The sequence below is a fragment of the Hypanus sabinus genome, unplaced genomic scaffold (assembly GCF_030144855.1).
Source record: "Hypanus sabinus isolate sHypSab1 unplaced genomic scaffold, sHypSab1.hap1 scaffold_751, whole genome shotgun sequence".
In the NCBI taxonomy this organism is placed as follows: Eukaryota; Metazoa; Chordata; class Chondrichthyes; order Myliobatiformes; family Dasyatidae; genus Hypanus; species Hypanus sabinus.
Window position 1 is genome coordinate 75,646 of NW_026781602.1, and position 26,408 is coordinate 102,053.

Sequence of the window (26,408 nt, forward strand, 5' to 3'; positions counted from 1 at the left end):
CAACTTCGCCTCTGATAATTGCCTCCGGATGCAAATTCAATCCCGCGGATTTATGGAGTTGGAACCGGTACTGGATTGACTCAGGGTCAGTCGAGAAGGTGATTGGTGGTCGGGAGTACATATTGGGAGGATGTTAGACCCCATGTGCAGTTCACAGGAAACTAGGTGTCAGACAGGAGGTTGAAAGAGGTTAAGCAGCTAGACCCACTGTAGAGTACCCCTGTGTCCAACTGGCTTAATAACTGTTCTACCACTTTGTAAACGTCCGGGTCGGGGAGACGGGTGAAAATGACCTGGAAGAGGAAAGTCTCACAGTTCCGGTCTCTGACTTCGAGTTTGTCTCTGTGGTTAAGAATGGAGGGCGACATGAAACAAGCTGTGGATATTTGCGATTCCTAGTTTGGGGAACATAAAAGTGGTTTTATGTTCAAGACAGAGATTCCTACATGTTCTTTCCCTCCCTTGTGCCAGGGCCGCGACCTCGCCGATCCGGTCCTCAGCAATGTCAAGTGGAAGGGTGAGCAGGCAAAGTTCTGCACGGGCTGGTGTCGCCAGAAATAGGATAATAGAGATTAACACGTGGATAAGGCGTTGGGGTGGGAATGAGGGTTTCAGATAGTTGAATCACCAGGGCCTGTTCCAAGGAAGGCGAGAACTGTGCATATGAGACCGGTTCAATCCAATTCGAGTTTAATTGTCATTCAACCGTATATCAGTAAACATGAATACAGCCAAACGCGTCAGCGTTACTCAGCATAAAGAAACACAGTGCCAACAAGCACACTCGGCACAAAACACAAATACTACTGAAGTAGTTTTTGGGAAGTGGGGACGGCATTGAAATTTGTTTGAAAACTGTACCACGTTGTTGGGAGAGGGAGGTACAATGGGAACAGATTGGGACCATCACCTGTCTATCGGGGACGGACAGGGCAGTGGGAATGCTTTGAGACCTGGATGGGGGCAGTGGGGAGGGATCAGTCAAGGCATTATTTTGCGGACTGGCTCAGGGCTGTAGGCAGAGTGAAGTAAACTGTGATTAGTTTGGAGACAGACACGACGCTGTGGGGAGAGGGGGGCAATGGGGTTAATTTGGGAAAAGACACGGCGTTGCTGGAAAGAAAGGGGCCAGTGGGACACACTTCGGTACTGCCATGGATCTGTGGGGATATGGCGGGGCAGTAGGATTCCTCTGGGGACTGAAACAATCTCAGGGGAGAAAGTGGGCGTGTTTGATTCGTATGGAGACTGACAGTACTGTGGAGAGAGACTGGGACTGTGGGACACACTTCGGGACTGCCATGGATCAGTGGGGCAATGGCGGGGCAGTAGGATTCCTCTGGGGACTGAAACAATCTCAGGGGAGAAGGTGGGCGTGTTTGATTCGTATGGAGACTGACAGTACTGTGGAGAGTGACTGGGTCAGTGGGACACATTTCGGGACTGCCATGGATCAGTGGGGAAATGGCGGGGCAGTATGATTCCAATGGGGACTGAAACAATCTCAGGGGAGAAGGTGGGCGTGTTTGATTCGTATGGAGACTGACAGTTCTGTGGAGAGAGAGTGGGTCATTGGGACACATTTCGGGACTGCCATGGATCTGTGGGGATATGGCGGGGCAGTAGGATTCCTCTGGGGACAGAAACAATCTCAGGGGAGAAGGTGGGCGTGTTTGATTCGTATGGAGACTGACAGTACTGTCGAGAGAAAGTGGGTCATTGGGACACATTTCGGGACTGCCATGGATCTGTGGGGATATGGCGGGGCAGTAGGATTCCTCTGGGGACTGAAACAATCTCAGGGGAGAAGGTGGGCGTGTTTGATTCGTATGGAGACTGACAGTACTGTGGAGAGTGAGTGGGTCAGTGGGACACATTTCGGGACTGCCATGGATCAGTAGGGAAATGGCGGGGCAGTATGATTCCAATGGGGACTGAAACAATTTCAGGGGAGAAGGTGGGCGTGTTTGATTCGTATGGAGACTGACAGTTCTGTGGAAAGAAAGTGGGTCAGTGGGACACATTTCGGGACTGCCATGGATCAGTGGGGAAATGGCGGGGCAGTAGGATTCCTCTGGGGACTGAAACAATCTCAGGGGAGAAGGTGGGCGTGTTTGATTCGTATGGAGACTGACAGTACTGTGGAGAGTGACTGGGTCAGTGGGACACATTTCGGGACTGCCATGGATCAGTGGGGAAATGGCGGGGCAGTATGATTCCAATGGGGACTGAAACAATCTCAGGGGAGAAGGTGGGCGTGTTTGATTCGTATGGAGACTGACAGTACTGTGGAGAGTGAGTGGGTCAGTGGGACACATTTCGGGACTGCCATGGATCAGTAGGGAAATGGCGGGGCAGTATGATTCCAATGGGGACTGAAACAATCTCAGGGGAGAAGGTGGGCGTGTTTGATTCGTATGGAGACTGACAGTTCTGTGGAGAGAGAGTGGGTCATTGGGACACATTTCGGGACTGCCATGGATCTGTGGGGATATGGCGGGGCAGTAGGATTCCTCTGGGGACTGAAACAATCTCAGGGGAGAAGGTGGGCGTGTTTGATTGGTATGGAGACTGACAGTACTGTGGAGAGAGACTGGGACTGTGGGACACACTTCGGGACTGCCATGGATCAGTGGGGCAATGGCGGGGCAGTAGGATTCCTCTGGGGACTGAAACAATCTCAGGGGAGAAGGTGGGCGTGTTTGATTCGTATGGAGACTGACAGTACTGTGGAGAGTGACTGGGTCAGTGGGACACATTTCGGGACTGCCATGGATCAGTGGGGAAATGGCGGGGCAGTATGATTCCAATGGGGACTGAAACAATCTCAGGGGAGAAGGTGGGCGTGTTTGATTCGTATGGAGACTGACAGTACTGTGGAGAGTGAGTGGGTCAGTGGGACACATTTCGGGACTGCCATGGATCAGTAGGGAAATGGCGGGGCAGTATGATTCCAATGGGGACTGAAACAATCTCAGGGGAGAAGGTGGGCGTGTTTGATTCGTATGGAGACTGACAGTTCTGTGGAGAGAGAGTGGGTCATTGGGACACATTTCGTGACTGCCATGGATCTGTGGGGATATGGCGGGGCAGTAGGATTCCTCTGGGGACTGAAACAATCTCAGGGGGAAGGTGGGCGTGTTTGATTCGTATGGAGACTGACAGTACTGTGGAGAGAGACTGGGACTGTGGGACACACTGCGGGACTGCCATGGATCAGTGGGGCAATGGCGGGGCAGTAGGATTCCTCTGGGGACTGAAACAATCTCAGGGGAGAAGGTGGGCGTGTTTGATTCGTATGGAGACTGACAGTACTGTGGAGAGTGACTGGGTCAGTGGGACACATTTCGGGACTGCCATGGATCAGTGGGGAAATGGCGGGGCAGTATGATTCCAATGGGGACTGAAACAATCTCAGGAGAGAAGGTGGGCGTGTTTGATTCGTATGGAGACTGACAGTACTGTGGAGAGTGAGTGGGTCAGTGGGACACATTTCGGGACTGCCATGGATCAGTAGGGAAATGGCGGGGCAGTATGATTCCAATGGGGACTGAAACAATCTCAGGGGAGAAGGTGAACGTGTTTGATTCGTATGGAGACTGACAGTTCTGTGGAGAGAGAGTGGGTCATTGGGACACATTTCGGGACTGCCATGGATCTTTGGGGATATGGCGGGGCAGTAGCATTCCTCTGGGGACAGAAACAATCTCAGGGGAGAAGGTGGGCGTGTTTGATTCGTATGGAGACTGACAGTACTTTCGAGAGAATGTGGGTCATTGGGACACATTTCGGGACTGCCATGGATCTGTGGGGATATGGCGGGGCAGTAGGATTCCTCTGGGGACTGAAACAATCTCAGGGGAGAAGGTGGGCGTGTTTGATTCGTATGGAGACTGACTGTACTGTCGAGAGAAAGTGGGTCAGTGGGACACATTTCGGGACTGCCATGGATCAGTGGGGAAATGGCGGGGCAGTAGGATTCCTCTGGGGACTGAAACAATCTCAGGGGAGAAAGTGGGCGTGTTTGATTCGTATGGAGACTGACAGTACTGTGGAGAGAGACTGGGACTGTGGGACACACTTCGGGACTGCCATGGATCAGTGGGGCAATGGCGGGGCAGTAGGATTCCTCTGGGGACTGAAACAATCTCAGGGGAGAAGGTGGGCGTGTTTGATTCGTATGGAGACTGACAGTACTGTGGAGAGTGACTGGGTCAGTGGGACACATTTCGGGACTGCCATGGATCAGTGGGGAAATGGCGGGGCAGTATGATTCCAATGGGGACTGAAACAATCTCAGGGGAGAAGGTGGGCGTGTTTGATTCGTATGGAGACTGACAGTACTGTGGAGAGTGAGTGGGTCAGTGGGACACATTTCGGGACTGCCATGGATCAGTAGGGAAATGGCGGGGCAGTATGATTCCAATGGGGACTGAAACAATCTCAGGGGAGAAGGTGGGCGTGTTTGATTCGTATGGAGACTGACAGTTCTGTGGAGAGAGAGTGGGTCATTGGGACACATTTCGGGACTGCCATGGATCTGTGGGGATATGGCGGGGCAGTAGGATTCCTCTGGGGACTGAAACAATCTCAGGGGAGAAGGTGGGCGTGTTTGATTCGTATGGAGACTGACAGTACTGTCGAGAGAAAGTGGGTCATTGGGACACATTTCGGGACTGCCATGGATCTGTGGGATATGGCGGGGCAGTAGGATTCCTCTGGGGACTGAAACAATCTCAGGGGAGAAGGTGGGCGTGTTTGATTCGTATGGAGACTGACAGTACTGCCGAGAGTGAGTGGGTCAGTGGGACACATTTCGGGACTGCCATGGATCAGTGGGGAAATGGCGGGGCAGTAGGATTCCAATGGGGACTGAAACAATCTCAGGGGAGAAGGTGGGCGTGTTTGATTCGTATGGAGACTGACAGTACTGTGGAGAGTGAGTGGGTCAGTGGGACACATTTCGGGACTGCCATGGATCAGTAGGGAAATGGCGGGGCAGTATGATTCCTGTGGGAACTGAAATAATCTCAGGGGAGAAGGTGGGCGTGTTTGATTCGTATGGAGACTGACAGCACTGTGCAGAGAGAGCGTGTTAGTGGGATTTGTTTGACGTCGGACCAGAGAGTGTTGGGGGAGCGTGGTGTACTGTGATTATTGTTGGCAACTGACACAGGGCTGTGGGGATACAGTGGGTCAGTGGGGAAAGAGGGTATTCGTGTGATTAGTTTGGGGCCGACACAGGGCTGTGAGGAGAGGGCGGTTTATCGGCATTACTTTGGCGATGGTCTCGGGTATCTGCTGGAGCTCTTTTGTTTCTGTTGAACCAGTTTGACGCTCTTCGACAGTAAAGTGGCCTCCGGCCTCCTGTACAATATGAGCTCTGGAAAGTATGCCGGTAGTCAGTGCGAATCGTCCATATGGGGTTTGCCTTGTAATCGGGCTGAACGTTTCGCTCACGAGAAGTCTGTACCTTTGTGCTGGGATATTCCTGCAAAGATGCAGGGTCTCTGATCAGACCCTGGGACCTACTTGAATCAAGTGCCTACCTCGTCTTTTTTCCTCTTTCTCTCTGCTGCACTCACTCCCCGATCGCCCCCGAATTCCCTTCTGACCTCCTATGTCCTTCCCTGCCACTCCACTCTCTTCCTGTTGTCGCAACCCCATTCTCCCCACCACACACCGACAAACCTCTCTCCCCATCTGTCCTTTTCTTTTGTCATCATATCGCCACTCCGTCCAGTTGGTCGCCACTCCGTCTACCTCACTGCTCCAGCTCCCTCCTCCCTTACTTCCTCGCCCTTCTGAATTCCAGCCGGTACTGGCCCCAGAGCATCAAACTGAATCAGATGACAATCCGTCCAATCCTGGAATCATCTTCGTGAATCTGTTTTGGACCCTTTCCAATAGCAGCACATACTTGGTTCGATAAGGGATCCAAACCTGCTCACAATGCTGCAAATGTGGCCTCACAGTTCCTTATTAGGTCATAAAATTACATCCTCTTTTGTACATTCCACTCCTCTCGAAATGAATGGTTGGACGGGAACTGCACATTATGTCTGAAACACGAGTGGATGACGAGAAGAGGAGGAAGAGGTTTCTCTCTGTGTCTGTACCAGGGATAATGTGTTGTTGGAGTATAGATGGTCCTCAGCATGTGTCTGATCACGGGTGGTGTGATGGATCGTTGCTAACTGAGCGTCACTCAGTGTCTGACCACCGGAGGGTGTTTTGGGCCTGTGTGGAATGAGATTTACTTTGTGTCTGACCCCGGGAGTGTGTGATGGGACGGTGTGGAGGGAGATTCACTCTGTGCCTGACCCCGGGAGTGTGTGATGGGACGGTGTGGAGGGAGATTCACTTTGTGTCTGACCGCGAGAGTGTGTGATGGGACGGTGTGGAGGGATATTCACTCTGTGTCTGACCGCGAGAGTGTGTGATGGGACGGTGTGGAGGGATATTCACTCTGTGTCTGACCCCGGGAGTGTGTAATGCTGGAGGTATGAAGGGAGCCGTTGGGACAATTTCCAGTCAGATATTTGGAGCGGGAAGAATGTGTGCTTTAAAAAGCAGTCCCTCGCATTTGTTCGGCCAACCACAAATCAACGAAGCCGTAACATTTGCAAGGGAAAATAAAGATAGAGCAGGGGCAAACAGTTGTTAGGTTTGTTTTCAGTGTGTTGATTGTTTCCTTCATTTTAATTGCACAGTTAAAGTAGAAGTCATGCCTGGCAGGACTCCGCTTGAAAGACGTGGCACGAATTGGAGACCTCCAGTGTCTCTGACGAATTTATCTGTGAGAAGCTGCAGCGTCGAACCCTCCCCGTTAAGGATCTGGAACTGGAACGGGATGATCTCGGGATCATTCGTTAAACTGAGGAGCTGATAGAGGGGACATATGGGAGTTAGTTTGACCCAATGTGCGGTTCACAGTAAACTGGGTGACAGTCAGGAGGATGAAACCTGTTTGAAAGCCATGCCCGGTGCAGAGTGCTTGCTGTGGGCTATCTCCTCAATGACACGTAAACCACTTTTCATACTTCTGCGTGGGAGGAGAGCGGCGCCGATGTCCAATTAGAAAGATGTTGACGGGTCAGGACTCTGCCAATGAGATCAGTTCTGTGGCTCAGAAGGCAAGGGAGGATAATCGAGATTAACACGTGACTAAGGTTTTGGAGTGGGAATGAGGAACGCACACAGCTGGATCTTTCGGTTCTCTTCCAAGGAAGTGGCGACCTGTGCATAAGAGATGGTTTCTATGCAATCCAAGATAAATCGTCATTCAACTACACGTGAATATTCATGAATACATGGAAGCATCGAAAACCTACAGCACAATACTGGTCCTTAGGCCTATAATTTTTTGCCGAACATTTCCCTAACCTAGAAATTTCCAGGGTTACCTATGACGCTTTATTTTTCTAAGCTCCATATCCAAAAGTCTTTTAAAAGACGCTTTCATACCTGCCTCCACCACCGTTGCCGGCAGCCCATTCCACGCACCCACCACTCTCTGAGTAAAAAACTTACCTCTGTCATATCCACTGTATCTATTCCCTTGCACCTTAATCTGTGTCCTCTTGTGTCAAACATTTCAGCCCTGGGAAAATCTGGCTGAATGTCCATGCGATGAATGTCTCTCATTATCCTGTACACCTCTATCAGGTCTCCTCTCATCCTGCGTCGCTCCAAGGAGAAAACATCGAGTTCACTCTGCCTATTCTCAGAAGGCATGCACCCCAATCCAGGCAAAATCATTGTAAATCTCCTCTGCACCTGTTCTATGGTTTCCATATCTTTCCTGTAGTGAGGCAACAGAGTCACGCACTGCACTGTAACTCTAAAACACTCTTCCCCGTAAACATAACACCCTCCCGCGACAAGGCCCCTCCCCAACTCAGTGAAACACAAGATTTCCTACACAACTCACAGTTACATATAACATAGGACATAGAATAGTAAAGCACGTTACAGGCCCGTCAGCCCACTGTCTTGCCGACACTCAAACCCTGCCTCCCATATAACCCCATACCTTAAATTCCTCCATATACCTGTCTAGTAGACTCTTCACCTTCACTAGTGTGTAATCCTCCACCAATGACTCGGGCAGTACATTCCACGCACCAAACACTCTCTGAGTGAAAAACCTTCCTCTAATATCCCTCTTGAACTTCCCTCCACTTACATTAAAGCCACGTCCTCTTGTACTGAGCAGTTGGTGCCCTGGGGAAGAGGGGCTGGCTGTCCACTCTGTCTATTCCTCTTAATATCTTGTACACCTCTATCATGTCTCCTCTAATCCTCTTTCTCTCCAAAGAATAATGCCCGAGCTCTCTTAATCTCTGATGATAATCCATACTCTCTAAACCAGACAGCACCCCGGTAAATCTCCTCTGCAATCTTTCTAATGCTTCCACATCCCTCCTATCGTGAGGCGACCAGAACAGGACATAGTACTCCAAGGATGGGCTAAGCAGAGTTTTATCCAGCTGCATCATTACCCTGCGACTCTTAAATTCTGTCCCTTGACTTCTGAAAGCTAACTCTCCATAATCTTTCTTTACTACCCTATCTTCTCTGTACCCTTTACCGTGACACACTGTCTCCACTACACTACTCCCGTGTCCCTCATCCATCCCTCGTGTACAAGCAAACCCGTTTCTGTGACCCAGTCTCTCTACTGCACATTGTACCGTCTCCATCATCCCGTCCGTTCGCTACGACCCTCCCCGTCTTCGTGATTCACTCCAACTGCTAAACACTCCCTAACTACGTCGCCTCCCTCCCCAGCTCCCTACTCTTCCCTCTCTCCGTATCTCAGGCAAATGTGGGGAGTATGAGGGAGAGATGTCGTTTAGTATTACCCTTCCCCCTTTCCACGATATCTTGTGAGCTTCTCCAATGCTCTCTATGCAAAGGCTGGTCATGTGGTTGCAAACCACTTGCATCAGAACATGCAACTTAACCCTGGCGTCCTCTCTCCTCCCCTTCCTTCCTCTTCCCGCAGCACACCAACTGGTCACAAACACCACACACCATCTCCGAGACACACACACAATTCGAGACCATCGGAAAGCCGAAAGGCTGTGTGTGGGTGAGTGGGGAGAACGGAGGAGGGAGAGGGTTGCGCACTTTTTCTGACTCCAGTCGAATGTGCTGCGATGGTGCGGGAGTAACTTCACATGTCTCACCCGGGGAGTGTGTGATGGATCGTTGCGCAGGGAGCGTGTGTGATGGTGTTATACGGAGGGAATCTGGCTCTGTTTCTGACTCGGAGTAATGAGTCAGTGGATTTCGGTGTTTAAAAAGACTCCGATCAGAGGAAAGGAGCAAGAAAATGGTAACTCACACGTTCTTCTCCAAAGGTGGCAATCAGAACGCCATTTCTGTGGCCTCCAGTTATCTCCCCCTTCCTTCCTCTGCCCTCAGAACAGCATTCCTTCTCTATCATTCTTAAATGGGTGAGTGAGCAGCCAAAGGTCCTGGTCCATACCGGTTCCAAGGACATCGGTATGAATAAAGTGCTGGTTTTCAAAATTGAGATCAGGGATTTACCAATTTAATTAAAGGACAGGACAACTGCCCGTCCCCGTGAGCCCAGGCACAGGAAGACCCTACAGATTAGCACGTGGCTCAAGTGTCGACGTATGTGAGAGGGCTTCAAAATTTGACATCACTGTGTATTTTTTGAAGGAAGGTGGGATCTTCACAAAAGAGATGGAGGACGGTTTACTCATAAACTGATAGTTTGTCAGTACTGGGCATAAGAGTTGTCGGATGAGTTGTTGAACTCGAGTAGCAGGGGGATGGGATTCAGTGTTCCAGAGCAGATAGCGGAGGTGGTGTGGAGACGGATGTTGTAAAGACAGAGACGGGAATCAAAGGGTTATTTCAAAGCACGAGCTTTGAAGAAAGGCAGCTGAGCTGATCAGGGCATGAATCCACACACGGAGATATGATATTCCGGCCATGACTGAGACGTGGTTGCAAGAGGAGAAAGCGGAACAGCGCGTAATTTCGGGGTTCCCTATTTTCAGACGAGGGAAAGCGGAAGGATTTACAGGAGAAGGGGTGACATCACTGGGCAGAGAAAATGTCACCGCTGTGCACAGTCAGAATAGACAAGAGAACTCGTCTCTGTGAGGTTTTATGGATGGAAATGGGGAAATGAGGGAGTATCGCTCTGTCTCTGACTCCCAGTCATGGGTCAGTGGATTTCGGCGTTTAAACAGACTCCAATCTTTGTTAGGGTGCAGAAAAATGGTAACTTACATATTTTGCTGCAAAGACTGCAATCTGATCACCATTTCTGTGGTCTAAACTCTCTTCCCTTTCCTTGAATTACCCCCAATTCCTGGTCCATATATATGAACGGGAAGATGGTTCTTCATAGTGAGAGCAGTGATTTAGCAATTAAATTAAAGGTCAGGACCACTACCGGTCGCAGTGAGCCCAGACGTAGGAAGACCTGTTCTATATCGGTACCAATGACATCAGTATGTAAAGGAAGGTGGTTCTGCAAAATGAGGGCAGGGATTTAGCAATTAAATTAAAGTACAGGGTCACCACCCGTCCCAGTGAGGCGAGACATAGGAAAACCATACAAATCACCACGTGGTCAGGAGATGGTGTGGTAGGGATGGCTTCAAAATTTGGCTTCACTGTGTTATTTACCAATGAAGGTGGGATGTCTACAGAAGAGGTGGAGGACCGTTTACACCTGAACTGGAGGGAACTGATACTCCAGCGGGAAGGTTTGTCAGAACAATACATGAAACTTTTGGGGAGAGTTATTAAAATCGAATGCAGGGGGATGGGATTCAGAGTTCCAGCGCAGGTACCAGAGTGGTTGTGGGTCCTGATGTTGTAAAGACCTCAGAAAAAGTCTCGAATCAAAAGGTTGAGCATGTTGCGACCAGTGTCCTGAGCCGCGTATATGTGAATGCAGGAAGCTTCAAGCCGCTGTGCACAATAAATTATGATATTTTTGATATTGTTTTCAGAATATTGCTTATGGGGGAGTAAGCATGACAGCACGATATTTCGGGTTTCCCTATTTTTAGACGTGAAATTGAGGAGGGGTGACTTTGCCTGACTGAGGAGATGTCACCACAGTGCATAGTGAGAACAGACAAGCCGACTCGTCAAAGTGAGGCTTTATGGGTGGAAATGAGGAATAAGAAATGTATGGCCATGATCATGGGGCTACATTATAGACAAGACAACAGTCCGCTGGATTAGGATAAACAGACCTGTAGAGAGATCGCAGACGCATGCAGGAAACATAAGAACGTGATAATTCGTAAGTAGAAGTCCCAAATAGAAGAAAGAGAAGAGGTTGCAGGAGCCTCAGGACCAACACCGCCCGGATTACGAACGGTTGTTACCCCTTAACCATCAGGAGGGAGGTATAGGGTCTTCAGGATACACACCTTTTGTTTCATGTACACTTACTGCCACTCAGCCATCAGGGGGGAGTTACAGGAGCCTCTGAACACACATCACAAGGTTCAGGAGCAATAATTATCCCTCCACCATCGGAAACAGTGGCAGGAGCCTCAAGGCACAAACCACAAGGTTCAGGAACAGTTACTAAACTTCAACCATCAGGAGGGAGGGAGGTACAGGAAGCTCAGGACAAACACCCCTTACTATCCTTTTGCTCTTAATATACCTGTAGAATCTATTTCGATTATCCTTCACCTTGACTGCCAAAGCTACCTCATGTCTTCTTTTCGCCCTCCTGAATTCTTTCTGAAGTAGTTTTTGTTTCACTTTTATAGTCCTCAAGTAGCTCCCTCCCTGTTTCCTATACTTGTCATAGACCTTTCTCTTCTTCTTTATGAGTTCCAATATCCCTAATGAACCAAGTTTCCATACTCTTTTTCACGTTTCCTTTAATCCTGGCTCGAACATACAAGCTCTGTACTCTCAACATTTGTCCTTGGAAGGCCTTCCGCCTACAAACGACATTCTTTCCAGAGAACAACCTGTCTCAATCCACACTTTTTAGATTTTGTTCTCATGTCTTCAAATTAACCTTATTTTAGAAACTCTACCGAGCGCCTGATCTATCTTTATCCATGATCAAGTTGAAACCAATATTGTTATGATCATTGGAACCAATGTGTCCCCCTACACACACTTCCGTCACCTGTCTTAACTCTTTTCCTGATAGGAGATCTAATATTGCATAATCTCCAGCCGATACCTTTATATACTGATGCAGAAAACTTTCATGAACATATTTTACAAATCCAAACCTTTCTTTTATTTTAACAGTATGAGAGCCCTAACCAATATGTCTAAAATTAAAAGCCCCTTCTATCACAACTTTATGTTTACTGCAGTTGCCTGCCATCTCACTGCAGGTTTGCTCCTCCAATTCTCGCTAACTGTTAGTCTATAATAAAACCCTATTAAGAGAGGGAGTGAGTGTGTCAGACGAAAGTAGGAGGGAAAGGGCAAAATGAAAAGAGGAGCGATGCGGTGCAAGAGAAGGGGAGGGTTGGGTGGAGGAGTAAGGAAGGGAAGAATGGATAGAGGGCGACGGAGCGGGAGGGAGGGTAACTGGGAGAAGGGAGAGATTCTGACAGACAGCTGGAAGTCCCCGGCTGAACGCTACAAAATTCCCAAACACCACCTCCCCCAACCCTCGAAAAAGCGGAATGATGGGGAATAATGCAGGGAACTGTGTTCGGGGGGCAAACAATATATGGTTGAGGGGTATCTACACTTTGGGGTGATAGGCGTCGTTGGTGGAGAGGAGAAAGAGAAAAAGAATGACAGACAAATGAAGTAGTGGGTTGAGATAATGAGGAATTGTTGGAAGTGGGGGAAGGTGGGTGAGAAGGGAAGAATGGTGGAGGCAAAGGGGGTGAGAGAGAAGGGGCAGAGAGGCTGAAAGAGAGAGAGAGAGACAGAGGAGATAGACAGAATGTGGGCGTGTGTGTGTGTGTGAGAGAGAGAGGGAGAGGAGAGAGAGGGAGAGAGAGAGAGAGAGAGAGAGAGAGAGAGAGAGAGGAGAGAGAGAGAGGGAGAGAGAGAGAGAGAGAGAGCGAAAGAAGAAAATAAAGAGTGCACAACTGAAAGAGATAGACGGGAAAACAATGCGAAGTGCTCGAGAGGAGGGGAGCTGTTCAGGTTAATCGGTGGGAGGGGGAGCTCACTAACCTCGTTGGTGTTTGGGTGTTTGCTCTGGAGCAAGTCTCTCCGACATTCTTTCCACCCGCCCTCCTTCTCTCCCTCCCTCGTTCCATTCCTTTCATCTCTCTCCCCATTCGACTACGCTCTCCATCATCGCCTACATTCATTTTCCCTCATCCATCCCTCTCCTGACCGCTTTCTTCCCTGTGCCACACTCTCTCTCCTTCCTATGCTCCTCTCCGCTCCTCTCATTCCATCTCTCTCCTTCTCTTCCTCCCGTATAGGCGCCCCCACTTTGCTCCCCTCTCTCCCCCACTTTTCTCCCCCACTCTCCCAAACGCCTCTTCCTCTATTTCGCTACCCATCTACTTCAGTTTTCTCATCTCCATCGCTCTTCTCTTCACTCCCGCATCTCTCACATCATTTCCCTCTACCGTTCCACGCACAGTCCACTGTCACCCAATTCTCTCTCCGCCGACACGCTATCTCCCACTCTCTCCCTCCCCCTCTTTCTCCCCTCTATTATTACTCTGTCCACTGCCACTCTTATCTCTTACCGCTCGCACACTCCAATCCCTCTCCACGGAACCTCCCCCACCACCTGCTCTCGATTCCTCTTTTTCAGCTGCTCATCTCGTTTTTCATGGTGTCTGTCGGACACCCTTGTCAAAACAGGTTTCCTTTGACAACGGTTACTTCTCCTTCCTGAGCTCAGACGCGCAGAGGATCCTCGACAGGATGGACGACAGCGAGACTTACGTGAATGTAAAATTCACAAAAACGGACTCAGAGACTCCTTCCCGAGGTGAGTGGGGTAGAGAGATGGAGGGAGGGAGTTTCACTCTGTGTCTGACCCCGGGAGTGTGGGATTGGACGTTGTGCAGGGAGCCGTCTAAAATATATTTTAATTCCCTCTTGTCCCTTCGCTCCACTCTCCCTCCTCTCACTCTACACAAGCCTTATAACTTTCCCCCTTCTCTCTCCCTTTCCCTCTCACGTCATTCTTCTTTCACTCTCTTCTCCCCTGTATCCCTTTTTTCCCATCTCATCCACTCTCCGCTCTCCTGTCCTCACTCAGCCACTTGTCCCTCTCTTTTCCCTCTCTTTCCCATGCTGTTCCCTTTCTCTCCCTTCCCTCTAACGGCCCACCCCACTCTCTCCTTCCTTCAACCACATACACTTTTATTACCCCTCTCCCCTGCCCTCTCTCTCGCTATGTGTCCCTCTATTCCCTCTCTCCCACTCTCTCTCCCTTTCCTTCCCGCTTTCCCTCCTCTTTTGCATCCGTCGCGCCAATACGCCATGCGCCTTCTTAACCAGAGAGTCAACCTGTGCAACTGCTTTGTGATCGGACACCAATATCAGTCTGATTCTCCAAATTGCCAAGTGTCTTACCATTAATACAATATTCTGATATCGTATTTGACCTATCAAAATGAACCACCACACACTTAACTGATTTGAACTCCATCTGCCACTTCTCAGCCCGGTTTTGCATCCTATCAATTTCCCGCTGTTATGTCTGACAGCCCTACAACCATCCACAACACCCAAACTTTGTGTCATCAGCAAACCTGCTAGCCCATCCCTCCACATCTTCATCCAGTTCACCTAAAAGTCACGAAGAATAAGGGTCCCAAAACTGATCGCTGAGGCAATCCACTGGTGACCGAATCCTATGCAGAATATGACCGGTCTACAATCACCCTTTGCTTTCTTTGGGCAAGCCAGTTGTGGATTCACAAAGCAATGCCCCCTTGAATCCCATTCCTCCTCAATTTCGCACTAAGCCTTGCATGGGGTAGCTTATAAAATGCTTTGCTGAAATCCATCCACACCACATCAACTGTTCTTCCCTCATCAGTGTGTTTAGTCACATCCCCACAAAAATTCATTCCGTCTCGTGAGGCGAGAACTGCCCTTTACAAAGCCAAGCTGACAACCCCTAAACATGTTATACCTCTCCAAATGTTCATAAATCCTTCCTCTCAGGATCCTTTCCATCAACTTACCAACCGCTGAGTTAAGACTCACTGGTCTATAATTTCCTGGGCTGTATCTTCACCACTTCTTGAATAAAGGAACAACATCCACAACCATCCAATCCTCCGGAACCTCTCACATCTTCATTGAGGATGCAAGGATCATCACCAGAGCCACTGCAATCTCTTCCTTCGCCTCCCACACTAGCCTGGGTTATATTTCGCCCGGTACCGGCGACTTAACAATTTAATATTTTCCAAAAGCTACATTACATCCATTTTCTTAACATCTACATGCTCATGCTTTTCAGTCTGCTGGAAGTCATCACTACAATCACTAAGATACCGAAGTAAAATATTCATTAAGTAACTCCTTTTGTCTTATTTAATATTTATTATGATCTTATGGTCGTATGATATCTCCATAGCTGCGCCAGAACGGGAGTCGAAAGTGACTATCGGAAATAGACCGTACCGTCTGATCTGCCTACTCCGGCTAGTTACATCCGCCCTCATCGTGACTGTGGCCGGACTCTCGATCCATGGTGAGTGGAACCGTCTCCGTGTGGAGTCAGACCGGAAATAAAGAGACTGGAATAAATTGAGATTGTAAAACACAACAGTGAAACCAACACCCCCCTTACCGTTACACCGATGGAAGAAGGCAGCATACATGAGGTATAGGAAGCTAGGATCAGACGGGTCTATTGAAGGACATAGAGCAGCTAGAAAAGAGATGAAGAAGAGGCTGTGGAGAGAAAGAATGAAGCAAGAGAAGGCCTTGGTGAGTAGGCTAATTGAAAACCCCAAGAAATTCTTCAATTATGTGCAGAACAAAAGGATGACAGGACTGATTAGAGATAATGGTGGGAAGATGTGCCTGGAGACTGTGGAAGTTAGCGAGGTCCTCAATGAGTACTTCGCTTCGGAATACTCCACTGAGAGGGAACGTGATGACGGTGAGGACAATATGATAGAATTTAATCTTCTGGAACATGTTGATATTAGGGGAGAGGAGCTATTGTAGTTGTTAAATGCATAAGGACGGATAAGTCACTGGGCCTGACAGAATATTCCCCAGGCTGCCTCACGAGGAGAGAGAAGAAATTGCTGAGCCTCTGGCTAGGATCTTTATGTCCTCGTTGTCCAGGGGAATGGCACGGGAGGATTGGAGGGAGGCGAATGTTGATCCTTGGTCAAAAGAGTTAGAGGGATACTCCAGGTAATTATAGACCAGTGAGACTGACGTCTGTTTTGTGAAAAACTGTTGGAAAAGATTATTAGAGATAGAATCTATGGTCATTTAGAGAATCGTGGTCTGAGCAGGGACAGTCAGCATGACATTCTGAATGGCAGATCGTGTCTAAAAAGCCCGATACAATTTTTGAGGAGGAGACCAGGAATATAGATGAGGATAGTGCAGTGGGTGTGATATACATGGAATTTAGTACGGCATTTGACAAGGTTCTACGCAGTCGAGCTTATTTCGAAAGACAGAAGGCATGGGATCCAGAGAGGCTTGGCCGGGTGGATTCAGAATCGGCTTGTCTGGAGAAAGCAGAGTGACTTGGCGGAGGGAGTACATTCGGATTGGAGTGCCGTGACTAGTGGTGTTCCACAAGGATCGGTTCTAGTATTTTCGTGATTTTATTAACAAAATCGATGTGGGGGTAGAAGGGTGGGTTGGCAAGCTTGGAGACGACACAACGGATTGTGGTGTTCTGGATAGTGTAGAGGATTATCGAAGATTGCAGAGGGAAGTAGCAGATGGAGTTTAACCCGGAGAAGTATGAGGTAGTACACTGTGGAAGGACAAACTCCAAGGCAGAATACAAAGTAAATGCCAGGGTACTTGGTAGTGTGGTGGAGCCGAGGGAACTGGGCACACATGTCCACAGATCCCTGAACGTTGTCTCACAGGTAGATAGGGTAGTTAAGAAGGCTTATGGTTGTTATGTTTCATAAGTCGAGGGACATAATTTAAGAGTCGCGAGGTAATGCTGCAGCTCCATAAAACTATGGTTCGGCCACACGTGGAGTACTGTGTCCAGTTCTGGTCGCTTCACTATAGGAAGGATGTGGAAGCAATTGGAAAGGGTACAGAGGAGATTTACCAGTATGCTGACTGGTTTAGAGAGTATGCATTATGATCAGAGATAAAGGGAGAGAGGGCATTACTCTTTGGAGAGAAGTAGGATGAGAGTAGGTATGATAGAGGTATGCCAGACATGAAGAGAAATAGCTAAATTGGAGACCCAGCGCCTCTTCCACAGGACACCGCTGCTCAATACAAGAGGCTTTAAGGTGAGGGGAGCAAAGTTCAAGGGGTATAATAGAGGAAAGTCTTTTACTCAGAGAGTGGTCGGTGTGTGGAATGCACTGCCTGAGTCAGTGGTGGAGACAGATACACAAGTGAAATTTAAGAGACTACTAGACAGGTATATGGATGAGTTTGAGGTGATGGGGTATTTGGGAGGCAGCTTTTAAGGGGTAGACGCAACATTGTGATACGAAGTGCTTGAGCTGTGCTGTATTATTCTATGTTCATTAATACGGACACACCACAAACCGTGATAAAACACGGCCTATACTGTAATAGAATCAAGACTCATGCTGACACAGACACGCCATTGACCATCACATCAACAATGCCGTTACCGTAGCACGGCCACGACGTTCTACAAGACGCAGATGCACTCCTAACCGCGACACTGACACGACCATCGCCGTGACACACACGTGTCTGTAACATCGACAGGCCCCTGACCGTGTTACCGATAATCTGCTCAAGCGACACAGACACACACCTCACAGTGACACCAACACGATCTTCATCGTGACACTGAGGTACCGTACACCGTGGCACCTTCACGCTCCTCCGAGTGATCCACTCTACACCGCATCGTGACAAAGACTCACACGTCACTGCAACACCCCTTACCGCGACAGTATCACTCCTCAACATAACACCGATGTACCGCTCACTGAGGCAATTACCCTCAACTCACCCTGACATAGTTAAAACTCTTAACAGATACCGACACTTGAATTCACAATGACACAATGTCATCGACATAGAACTCTCCGTTCGCACCGACACACACCTCAGCGTGTCACTCTCACACACACCGTGGCCATGAAATGTCTTTCACCTTGGCATTGACATACCATTCTCTTTGCGACCAGCACACCCCACACCATGACACCGTGACACGTCATTGTCACCTCCCGCCGGGACACCGACACGTTCCTCACAACAACCCGGACATGCCCCGCACGATACTGACGCAAACCCACATAGTAATAACAAAATCTTCACTGGAACATTGATTTTCCCCCAAGGGGGCGCCGACGCCTCTCACTGTGCCCAAAGGACATGCTTCACTGCGACACTCTGAACGGTTCAGTAGCGTGACGCTGACTCACGTAAAGGCTAAACATCCTTCACCATCTCTCTCAGTGTCACAGATTAATCACAAGTTCACTGAGATGGAAACGAAGTACAGATCTGTCGACGAAACCAAAGCTCAACTCTGTGAATTGTTGACCAGCAGAAGAGGTGAGGCATCATCCCCCTCTTTAACCCGTTGCTCACCACAGGTCAGGCATGGAGAGAGAAAGCGTCACTTTGTGCTAGACATCAGGAGTGTGTGAAGAGATGGTATGGAAGGTGATTCACTCTGTGTTTGACCCGGTGATTGTATGATGGCGCTGCGTGGAGGAAGTTTCCCTCTATCGCTGAATCCAGTAGAGTGTGCTGGGACAGTGTGGAAGGAGCTTCACTCTGTGTCTGACCCCGGGAGTGTGTGATAGGAAGGTGTGGAGGGAGCTTCACTCTGTGACTGACCCCGGGAGTGTGTGATGGGACCGTTCTGAGAGAGCTTCACTCTGTGTCTGCCCCCGGGAGTGTGTGATGGGACGGTTCTGAGGGAGATTCACTCTGTGACTCGCCAGGAAGTGTGTCATGGGACGTAAGCAGAGAGGTTCACACTGTATTGAACTCGTGAATGTGTGATGGGACCATGAGGAGGCAGCTTCTCTCTGTGTCTGACATTTTGCTCTGTAGTGTGTTGTGAAGCTGTAGAGGGAGAATCTGAGAAAACTGGTGAGCTTAAAAAGCGAGCAGATTGAGAGTGGGGATGCCATTTCTTCGGCAGTTTGGACGGGGTTCGACTACGCAAGCACGTGAAAGTCGGCCTCTGAAGCAGCGAGAGAGTTTGAAAAAAAGAAAAGGTTAACGGAGCGGGCAATGGAGTGGTGGGAGACAGAGTAGGAAGGGTTTGGCTCGAAAGACTTCGGCGAGCAGAGACTGAGGACGAGCTTGCTCCAAATGAGGTAAGGCTTGGTAAGCTACATTAATTAATCTAATTCGCTTCGAATTAGGTAATGGAGGCAGCAGTTTGGGCAGTCGAGTGCTCCGTTTGAAGGACGTGGGAAGTCAGCCAAATTGTCCCTGACGACTACACCTGTAAAAGTTGCATCCAGCTGCAGCTGTTGACAAACCGAGTTAGGGATCTATGTCTGGAGCTGGATCAACTTCGGATTATTCCTGAAGCAGGGGCAGAAATAGACAGGGGTTTCTGGGAGATAGTCACCCCTAAGAGTTAGAATACAGGTTGCTGGGCGACAGCAGAACATCCATGTGGCTGTTCCCATCAACAATAATTACACCGTTTTGGATACAGTTGGTGGGGACAACCTACCAGGGACAAGTTGCATTGGTCATGTCTCTGGCACGAGACAAGGCCCTGAGCTCAAAAAGGAAGGAGGGAAAAGAGGAGAGCAGTAGAGATAGGGGATTCAATAGTTAGGGAGTTCTGTGTGAGAGATTGAGAATCTCGAATGGTCTGTTGCCTCCCTGATGCCAGGGACCGTGATGTCTCGGAACGAGTTCTCAGCATTCTGAAGATGGAGGGTGAGCACTCAGGATCAATGACGTGGATAGGAAGAAGGAGGAGGCTCTGCACAGAGAGTTTTGGAGGTTTGGTACAACATTGAAGGACGGGACCCCAGGGTTGCAATGTCAAGATTGCTGCCAGTGCCACGTGCTAGTGAGGCTGGAAATAGGTGATTATGCGGCTAAATACGTGGCTAAGGAGTTGGTGCAGGAGGGAGGGCTTCATGTTTCAGGAAAACTGGGTGTTGTTCCAGGGAAAGTGGGACGGATTACACCTGAACTATAGAGGGACTAAAATCCTTTCGGGAAGGTTTGCTGGTGCTACTGCGGTGGATTTAAACTAGATTTCCAGGCGGAGGGGAACCAGAATGTAAGAGCAGATGGTGAGGTGGAGGAGGATAAAGGTCAATCGAGAACTGCAATTTTATGCATGGAGCACAGCCCGATCTAACATATAAAGAGGCTTTGAGGAAAGAGAAGCAGAATAAAGGGTTTAAATGTAGTATGGTAGAAGGGCTAAAGTGCGTCTTCTTCAGTGCAAGAAGCGACCGGAACAAAGGAGATGAACTGAGCTTGGATACGTACATGGAATTATGATGTAGTGGCGATTACAGAGACGACTGGCACCAGGGCAGGATTGGATTCCAAATATTCCTGGATTTCAGTGGTTTACAATGGATAGAGAGGGTGAAAGGTGGAGAAGGGGTGGTGTTACTGGTCTGGATTAACACTACGGCGCCAGAATGGGTGGCTAATGCAACAGGATCCTCCTTTGAGTCAGTATGGGTGTATGTCAGGAACAGGAAGGGAGAAGTTACTCCATTGAGAATATTCTGTAGTCCCCCCTGGTAACAGCAGAGACATCGAGGAACAGACTGGGTGGCATATTTTGGAAAGGTGCAAAAATAACCGGGTTGTTATCATGGTTAACTTTAACTTCCCTAATATTGATTGGCACCTGATTAGTTCCAATGGCTTAGATGGGGCAGAGTTTGATAAGTGTGTCCAGGACGGATTACTGCCACAGTATGTTGATAGGCCGACTAGGGTGAATGCCATATTGGATCTAGTATTAGGTAACCAACCGGTTCAGGCCACAGATCTTTTAGTGGGTGAGCATCCCGGGGACAGTGACCAACACTCCCTGGGTCTTTAGTAGTATCATGGGAAATGATGGAATCGGAGAGTACAGAACATTTTTAATTGGGTAAAGTCAAAAGTATAAAGTTTTAAAGCTTGAACTTGCGGGTGGGGATCGGGACCTATTTGCAGGGAAATGTAATATGGACATGTGTTTAATATCTAGGGATCTCTAGCAGAAGTTTAGGGATAAATCTGTCCCCGTGAAGAAGATAAAGAATTGTAGTGTGAAGGAATCATGGGTGATAAGTGAGGTGGAACATCTAGTCAGGTGGAAGAGGGCAGCATACTTGGGGTTTAAGAAGCAAGGATCAGATGGGGCTATTGAGGAATATAGGGTAGCAAGAAATTAGCTTAAGAGGGGCTGAGAAAGGGAAAGCCTTGGCGAGTAGGGTAAGGGAAAGCACCAAGGCATTCTTCAATTATGTGAGCGACAAAAGGATGACAAGTGTGAAGGGAGCACCGAATAGAGATAAAGGTGGGATATTGTGCCTCTTGGTTTTTCAAGTGAGCAAGTTCCTCACTGAATACTTCTCTTCGGTATTCACAAATGAGTGGGAACCCAATGACAGTGTGGACAGTATGAGCGAGGTTGAAGCACAGGAACATTGCTGATATTAAGGGAGACGAGGTGCTGGATTTGTTGTAGTACCATAGGATGGATTAGTCCCCGGGGACTGACAGAATAGTCCACAGGCTGCTCCACGAGGCAAGGGCAGAGATTGCTGAGACTGGCTAGAATCGTTCTGTACTCGTTGTCCACTGGAATGGCACCCGTGAATTGGAGGGAGGCGAATGTTGCTCTCTTGTTCAGAAAAGGTGGTAGGGATTGTTCAGGTAATAATAGATCTTATGTCTGCGAAGGGAAAGATGTTGGAAAATATTCCTAGAGATAGGATCTTCCTGCATTTGGAGAATTATGGTCTGATCAGGGACAGTCAGCATGCTTTTGTGAAGGGTAGACCGTGCCTAGGAAACCTGTAGAGTTTTTGCAGAGGTGACCAGGCATATTTATGAGGGTAGTGCAGTGGATGCGATCTATATGGATTTTAAAAATGCATTTAATATGTTTGCACACGATAGACGTATTCAGGAAGTCAGAAGGCATGTGATCCCACGAGGTTTGGCTTGCCTGCAGAAAGCAGTGTGCCGTGACGGACGGAGTATATTCCGAATGGAGGTTGTGAATACTGGTGTTCCAAGTGGATCGGTTCTGGAACACGTACTGTTCGTGGTTTTTTATTAACGACCTGGATGTGGGGGTAGAAGGGTGGGTTGGCAAGTTTGCAGACGACACAATGGTTGATAGGGCTGTAAGTAGTGTCGAGGATTCTTGAAGATTGCAGAGAGAAATGGATAGGATGCAGGAATGAGCAGAGAAGCGGCAGATGGAGTTCAGCTGGCAGCAGTGCACGGTGGTACACTTTGGAAGGCCAAACACCATTACAGAGTACAAAGTAAATGGCAGGATACTTGGTAGTGAGGAGGAACAGAGAGACCTGGGTGTACATGTCCACATATCGCTGAAAGTTGCCTCACAGGTAGATAGAGAATTTAAGGTGTTGGCTTTCATAATTCAAGGGATAGTGTTTTTAGAGTCGCGAGGGAATGAAAGAGCTCTATAAAACCCTGGTTAGGCCGCACTTTGAATACTGTGTCCTGTCTGGTTGCCTCTCTGTAGGAATGATGTGAAAGCATTGGAAAGGCTACCGAGCAGATTTACCAGGAAGCTGTCTGGTTTAGAGAGTACGAGTTATGAACAGAGATTCCAGCAGCTAGGGATTTACTTTTTGCAGAAGGAAGGAGGATGAGAGGAGACATGATAGAGGTATACAAGATATTAAGAGGAATAGATAGAGTGGTCAACCAGCGCCTCTTACCCAGGGCACTACTGCTCAATACAAGAGGACATGGTTTGCAGTTAAGGGGAGGGAAGTTCAAGGGGGTTATTAGAGGAAGGTTTTTACTCAGAGAGTGGTTGGTGGGTGGAATGCCCAAGTCAGTGGTGGAGGCAGAAACACTCGTGAAACTTAAGACACGACTAGATAGGTATATGAAGGAACGTAAGTTGGGGGATATTTGGGAGGCAGGGTTTAAGAGTCGGTACAACATGGTGGGCCGAAGTGCCTGTTCTGTGCAGTACTAATCTATGTTTTATATCTGTGTCTATTTGACGTGTGTGCTGAGGTATTTTCCTCCGGGAGTGTATGATGGATGGTGTGGAGGGATATGCACTGTGCTATGGGACGATGTTCGGGGCAGGGAAATTCTCTTTGTGCCTGACCTCCGGTGAACGTGATGGGACCGCATGGCATGAAATTCACTCTGTGCGTCATCCCGGGTGTGTGTGAGGGATAAGTGTGCAGGGAGATTCACTCTGTGTCTCACTGTTCCTTGTTCATGATTTTCAGAACAAAACTGTTCCAAGGACTATGTTACAAATAAAGACCGGTGTTATTACTTTTCCACGTTTGAAACATCTTTATACAAAGCGATTCAAGAATGTTCAAAACGTGATTCAAGTCTGCTCGAAATCAATTCAAGGGATGAAGCGGTATGTGTCACAGCACGAGAAGATCCCACAGAACCACAGGAATCACCACACACCCCTGGGGTCAGGCACAGGGTGAATCTACCTCCAAACTGTCCCATCACACATTCCCGGGGTCAGACACAGAGTGAATCTCCCTCCACACTGTCCAATCACACACTCCCGGGGTCGGAGAGAGTGAATCTCACTCCATACTCTCCCATCACACACTCCCGGGGTCAGACACAGAGTGAATCTCCCTCCACATTCTCCCATCACACACTCCCGGGATCAGACAAAGAGTGAATCTCCCTGCACATTCTCCCATCACACACTCCCGGGGTCAGACACAGAGTGAATCACCCTCCACATTCTCCCATCACACAGTCAAGGGGTCTTACACACACAGAAAGAGATTCCTGTTATAACCAACTGAGAGAAGCTCCGTATCATAGTTTTCGATTCTTGGCATTAATACAATAAACTTAAATTTCCTAGAACTTTGTATCCCGCAACCTTGTGAACCAAACCCATACATACTGGATTGGAAAATGCGAAAACAGGTGAGATTTGGACTGATCTGTCGGGTGAGAGTTGGGTATTGTGATCGTCGTGATGGGAGAAAATAGGATTCGTTTACGGTCTGACGTAATATTGTGGAAAAAGTGAGGGGTATTGGGATTTGTTTGTATGTGGGTAGGGGGTAGCATTTTGGGGCCGGCACATGTCTGCCGGGGAAGGACAGGGCAGTGGGAATATTTCAGAAAATGGCAGGGGGCAGTAGGGAGAGAACAGTACACAGGGATTATTTTGGTACTGACGCATGCCAGTCAGGTGAGCGCGGTGCAGTGGGATCATTTTTGGAGACAGTCGCCGGCCTGTCAGAAGAGAAAGCAACAGCGGGATTAGTTTACTGAATGACTTAGATCTGAGGGGCGAGAGTAGGACAACTGGATTAGTTTGGAGACCAGTACAGGGCGATGGGCACACAGTGAGGTAAAGTGATTAGTTCGGAGCTAGTCGCCGGGCTGTGTGGAGAGGGAGGAACAGTGTGATTCGTTTGCTGAATGATAAAGATCTACGGGTAAAGAGCTGGGCAACGTGATTAGACGGTGGGACAGCGGGATTTGTTCGGGGACTGAAAGAGATCAGAGGGGAGAGGGAGGTCCTGTTCGACTATGGGGAATGACAGAGGATTCTGGTGAGGAAGCGGTTCGGTGGGATTAGTTTGGGGTCACAGGATTGTGGGGAGACATTGGGACCGTGGTTTCTGCCTGGGTACTGACACGGGCCCATGGGGGGAGACTGGTTGACTGGGATGAGTCTGGGGACTCACACAGGCAATTAGGAGAGATCGAATTCATGGGATTAGCTTGCGGACGGACTCCGCTCGGGTGCTCTACTGAAGCTGTTTTGTCTCTGTTGAAATTGTTTAACCCTCCTGTATAGGACTGCGGGCCGGAGTGTCCTGTACAATCCGTCCTCTGGAACGCTCGTCTGCAGTCAGTGCGAAAGGGATAACCATTGTGATCGTGATTGGCGTTTTATCTGCGAGAAGTCGACACCTTTATTCCCGGATGTTCCTGAAAAGATCCAGAGTCTCTGCCAACAGCCAGTGGAGTCGACATGAATCAAGTGACTCCCCCATTTTCTCCTCCTTCTCTCCCCTTCACTCTCACTCGTAAATCCTGTCAAATGCCCTCCCCAGCCTCTCTGCCCCTCCCTCCTACACCATCTCATCCTCTTGTCGCAAACATATTCTCCCCACTAGACACCGACAAATTACTCTCACCGTCTATCCTCTTCTTTCTCGCCATCTCCCCGTGCCGCTTTTCCCCGCTCCCTCTACATTTCTCTCTGCCCCCTCTCCTCCCCTTATTTCCTCGAATATTCTCCGCCCGCACTTTCTCTGCTCCCTCTGCCCACCTCTCACCGTTCTCCCCTTCCCTCCCCCAGCACTCTCTAACTCCCCTCCGTGTTCTATCTAAACCCCCGCCCCCCCCCCCCGTCTCCCTGATCGTTCCCTCTCTTTCTGCTTTCCAATCATTCTCACCTCAATCCTGTGCCGTCTGGTTCTCGATAACCCAACCCTTGATGAAGGTCTGTGCGCATTCCCTCTGTCTGTGCCCCTCTCGGGTTCATGTAACTCTGTAAATTTACAACTGCGCTCCAGAGACTGAAGTCCCAATGTCCCTCGCTCTCTCCATAACTCAGTCCTCCGAGTTCTGGCAGTATCCCTGGAGAATTCCATGTACAGTTTATCCAGTTCACTGACATTTTGTCCTAAAGCAGGGCGGCCTCACCGACTGTTTGTACCACGGTAACAAGACCACCTGTATCCTGTACTCAGTGTGACTGGTGAAGACCAGCGTGCCAAGTGTCCTGTCCACCCTATCGGATGTTTTCCACCGGAACCGCTATTTCAATTATTATCTGAAGCTTATAACACCTGAAATTTGTACTTTTGACGCATCAGTACGGCGCAAAGGTGTACAATTAATGTAAATTGCAAATATTAATAAACACCGCAGAAATGTCGAGTTCTTGCTGATGCGTTGAAAGATGTGATGGCGAATGGGAAGAAGCTGTTCCTGAATCGCTGTGTGTGTGTGTTCTGTCTCCAATAAGAAGACGTCCAATCCCGTTATCATTCCCTGTGAGATAAGCGATCGAGACCTGCTCACAGAACTCCAAATGTGACCTCACCAGT

The 26,408-nt window shown here is 48.8% G+C and overlaps 1 protein-coding gene across 1 annotated transcript; it reads left to right on the forward strand.

Moving 5' to 3' along the window:
- The first annotated feature begins 18,596 nt into the window (after positions 1-18,596).
- LOC132390045 (C-type lectin domain family 9 member A-like) lies at positions 18,597-26,116 on the forward strand. The gene is made up of 5 exons (XM_059962631.1): positions 18,597-18,690; positions 23,580-23,722; positions 24,197-24,261; positions 25,148-25,333; positions 25,991-26,116. The coding sequence occupies exons 1-4, from the start codon at positions 18,621-18,623 to the stop codon at positions 25,326-25,328; spliced, it is 459 nt and encodes a 152-aa protein (XP_059818614.1). The 5' UTR covers positions 18,597-18,620; the 3' UTR covers positions 25,329-25,333; positions 25,991-26,116.
- Positions 26,117-26,408: the final 292 nt, after the last annotated feature.

Excerpts from the sequence above, each read along its gene's own strand:
- LOC132390045 (XM_059962631.1), top strand. The coding sequence starts at position 18,621 with ATGGAAACGAAGTACAGATCTGTCGACGAAACCAAAGCTCAACTCTGT. Across the intron at positions 18,691-23,579 it reads ATTGTTGACCAGCAGAAGAG|AACAAAACTGTTCCAAGGAC; the intron begins GTGAGGCATCAT and ends CATGATTTTCAG. Across the intron at positions 23,723-24,196 it reads TCAATTCAAGGGATGAAGCG|AACTTTGTATCCCGCAACCT; the intron begins GTATGTGTCACA and ends TAAATTTCCTAG.